General features: G+C 38.4%; 1 protein-coding gene across 1 annotated transcript in view; it reads right to left on the reverse strand.

Moving 5' to 3' along the window:
- Positions 1-204: 204 nt before the first annotated feature.
- LOC104995304 (zinc finger protein 420-like) overlaps positions 205-4,340 on the reverse strand; it is a 39,486-nt gene continuing 35,350 nt past the window's right edge. Inside the window, 3 exon segments of the mRNA XM_010849167.1 lie at positions 205-1,659; positions 1,661-2,696; positions 2,699-3,349. Of these exon segments, the coding sequence (XP_010847469.1) occupies positions 1,152-1,659; positions 1,661-2,696; positions 2,699-2,972 (1,818 nt within the window). The 5' untranslated portion in view covers positions 2,973-3,349 and the 3' untranslated portion in view covers positions 205-1,151.

Below are 4,340 nucleotides of genomic sequence, written 5' to 3' on the forward strand. Positions count from 1 at the left end.
AGAATGTTTTGTTCCAAAATGATTATCTGACACTTAGTAAAAGTGATGAAAGATTTACCTTGTGTACTGTATTTGTCTCTGGTGGCCCTGATGGGAAAGAATCTGCCTGCAATGTGGGAGATCTGGGTTTGATCCCTGGGTTGGGAAGATCCCCCAGAGAAGGGAATGGCAACCCACTCCAGTATTCATGCCTGGAGAATTTCATGGACTGAGGAGCCTGGAAAGCTATTGTCCACGGGGTTGCAAAGAGTCATACACTACTGAATAACTAACACTTCACTCTCACTGTATTTGTAAAGTCTCCTTCTCTTTTGAATTCTGTAATATGATTAAAACACAAAATAAAAGTAATCTTTACAAGAAAAGGTAACATTACGAAGCATTAACTATGTAGTACACATTTCTATAGGCTCTATATGTATTTACTCCTTTAAACTGCAGAAAACCATCATGAAATTTGTGATATCAATGTATTAGTAAGGAGGAAACTAAAACAAACAGGGGTTAAGTAACTTTCCCAAAGAAACACCCAGACAGGTGGAGCTCAAATGATGCTGAACAAGAGAATGATGCTGAATGAGAGAACCCTAGCTTTTAGGATTGAGCTCTCATATGAATCATTGTCTAGCAAAGATTGAAATATGATGGAAAGTAATTCTGCACTTATATTAATCTAGCCTTTTTAAACTATGAATTCTCTGAAGGTAAGTTACTCATGAGTTTATATAAACAAGGATACTCATATTCATACTTTGTATTTTCTGATATTGGAAAGTCAAATGTTATGGATAAGCATGGAAAGGATTTACTAAATTAATTTTTCACACAGTCTTTCTCCATTATGAGGTTTCTGATGTTGAGTAAGGTGTGAATGACATCTAAAGTCCTTACCATATGCATTACATTTATAAGGCTTCCCACCAGAATGAATTCTCTGATGTTAAGCTGTGATACACAGTTAAAGGCCTTCCCACATTAGTTACATTTGTATGTTTCTCAGCAGTATGAACTCTCTGATAGTAAGTTAGCTGTGAGCTATAAATAAAAGTCTTACCACATTCCTTACATTCATATGGTTTCCAGTATGAAAAATCTGATGTAGCTTTAGTTGCAAGGCACAAAATAAAGATCTTCCCACACAGCTTACATTCCTAGGGATTCTCACCTGTATGAATTTTCTGATGTTGAGACAGTTGTGAGCCATAAGCAAAGACCTTTCCACATTCTTTACATTCATAGGGTTTTTCACCAGTATGAATTCTCTGATGCTGAGTAAGATGTGAGCCACGAATAAAGGTTTTCCCACATTCCTTACCTTCGAAGCGTTTTTCACCAGTGTGAGTTCTTTGATGTTCAGTAAGGTGTGAACCACAAATAAATGATTTCCCACATTTTTCACATTCATACAGTTTCTCACCAGTATGAGTCCTCTGATGTCGAATAAGCTGTGAGTCATAGTTAAAGGCCTTTCCACACTGCTTACATTCATGTGGCTTCTTACCTGTATGGATCCTTTGATGTTCAGTAAGTTGTGAACCAAGGATAAAAAATATCTCACAATCTTTACATTTATAAGGCTTTTCACCAGTATGAAATCTATAATGTGGAGAAAGCTGTGAACCATAACGAAAGGCTCTCCCACATTCATTACACACATAGTTTCTCACCAGTATGAATTCTCTGATGTTCAGTAAGTTGAAAGCCATGAATAAAGGACTTCCCACATTCATTACATATGTAGGGTTTCTCACCAGTATGAAGTCTCTGATGTTGAGAAAGATGTGAACTCTGTGTAAAGGCCATTCTACATTCTTTACAAACATATGGCTTTTCGCCAGTATGAATTCTCTGATGCTGAGTAAGATGTGAGCCACGAATAAAGGCTTTCCCGTATTTCTTACATTCGAAGGGTTTTTCACCAGTGTGAATTCTTTGATGTTCAGTAAGGTGTGAACCACAAATAAATGATTTCCCACATTCTTCACATTCATATGATTTCTCACCAGTATGAGTCCACTGATGTCGAATAAGCTGTGAGCCATAGTTAAAGGCTTTTCCACACCGCTTACATTCATGTGGCTTCGTACCTGTATGGATCCTCTGATGTTCAGTAAGTTGTGAGCCAAGGATAAAGGACATCTCACAATCTTTACATTTATAAGGCTTTTCACCAGTATGAAATCTATAATGTGGAGAAAGCTGTAAACTATAATGAAAGGTTTTCCCACATTCATTACATACATAGGGTTTCTCACCAGTATGAATTCTCTGATGTCTGGTAAGTTGAAAGCCATGAATAAAGGACTTTCCACATTCACTACATATGCAGGGTTTCTCACCAGTGTGACATCTCTGCTGTTGCGAAAGATGTGAACTCTGTGTAAAGGCCATTCTACATTCTTTACACACATACAGCTTTTCACCAGTATGAATTCTCTGATGGTGAGTAAGCTGTGAACCACGAATAAAGGACTTTCCACATTCCTTACACTCATAGGGTTTCTTACCAGTGTGAATTCTCTCATGCTGAGTAAGTTCTGAGTCACAAATAAAAGTCTTTGCACATTCTTTACATTCAAAGGGTTTTTCACCAATGTGAATCTTTTGATGTCGAGTAAGGAGGGAGCCACGATTAAAGGCTTTTCCACATTCCTTACACTGATAGGGTTTCTCACCAGTATGAACTCTTTGATGGTAAGTTGCAAGCCACAAAAGGCCTTCTCACATTCATTACATTCATAGGGTCTTCCACCAGTGTGAATTCTTTGATGATAAGTAAGTTGTGAGGCACGAATAAAGGCTTTTTGACAATCTTTACATTCATAAAGTTTCTCTCCAGTATGAATTCTTTGATGATAAATAAGTTGCAAAGCACAAATGAAGGCTTTTCCACATTCCTTACATTCATAGAGTTTCTTAGGAACGTGAACTCTCTGATGGTAAGTAAGTTGTGAGTCCTTAATAAAGGCCATTCCACATTATTTACATTCATAGAATTTTTTATCAGAATGATTTTTCTGATGTTCAGTTTGGTGAAAGCCAAGGATAAAATATTTTCTGCATGCTTTATATTCATCGAATTTTTCAGATGAATGACATCTCTGTTGTAATGTAAAGGATATAGTCTGACTAAAATTAGCCATTTCTTCATAGATTACTAGTTGTCTAGAAACCTCTTTATTTCCTAGTTGGCTTTCAAACTGGTCTCCGCATTCCCTATCATTTTGAAAACTTTTGTACTCATACTTATGGCTTGTAAGTTCTTCTATTATTTCCCATTGAGATGCTTCTAGTTCATAAATTTATCTTGTTGATGGTAGCTTCTTGGTTTCACACCTGGATTCCCAGTCTATAAGATAACAAGTAAACAAAAGTTATTTTCAGATTCCTGGAAAAATGAAATTTCTATGGTTATAAACAGCCAACTCAAACTGAATATCATAAAATGTCAATGGAACCATTCAGAGCAGATCAGTCACTCAGTCGTGTCCGACTCTTTGCGACTCCACGAATCGCAGCACGCCAGGCCTCCCTGTCCATCACCAACTCCCGGAGTTCACCCAGACTCACGTCCATCGAGTCAGTGATGCCATCCAGCCATCTCATCCTCTGTCGTCCCCTTCTCCTCTTGCCCCTAATCCCTCACAGCATCAGAGACTTTTCCAATGAGTCAACTCTTCGCATGAGGTGGCCTAAGTACTGGAGTTTCAGCTTTAGCATCATTCCTTCCCAAGAAATCCCAGGGCTGATCTCCTTCAGAATGGACTGGTTGGATCTCCTTGCAGTCCAAGGGCCTCTCAAGAGTCTTCTCCAACACCACAGTTCAAAAGCATCAATTCTTCGGTGCTCAGCCTTCATCACAGTCCAACTCTCACATCCATACATGACCACAGGAAAAACTATAGCCTTGACTAGACAAACCTTTGTTGGCAAACTAATGTCTCTACTTTTGAATATGCTATCTAGGTTGGTCATAACTTTCCCTCCAAGGAGTAAGTGTCTTTTAATTTCATGGCTGCAGTCACCATCTGTAGTGATTTTGGAGCCCAGAAAAATAAAGTCTGACACTGTTTCCACTGTTTCCCCATCTATTTCCCATGAAGTGGTGGGACCAGATGCCATGATCTTTGTTTTCTGAATGTTGAGCTTTAAGCCAACCTTTTCACTCTCCATTTTCACTTTCATCAAGAGGCTTTTTAGTTCCTCTTCAGTTTCTGCCATAAGGGTGGTGTCATCTGCATATCCGAGGTTATTGATATTTCTGCCGGCAATCTTGATTCCAGCTTGTGTTTCTTCCAGTCCAGCGTTTCTCATGATGTACTCTGCATATAAGTTAAACA

This window comes from Bison bison, unplaced genomic scaffold (assembly GCF_000754665.1).
Source record: "Bison bison bison isolate TAMUID 2011002044 unplaced genomic scaffold, Bison_UMD1.0 scf7180017864280, whole genome shotgun sequence".
Taxonomy (NCBI): Eukaryota; Metazoa; Chordata; class Mammalia; order Artiodactyla; family Bovidae; genus Bison; species Bison bison.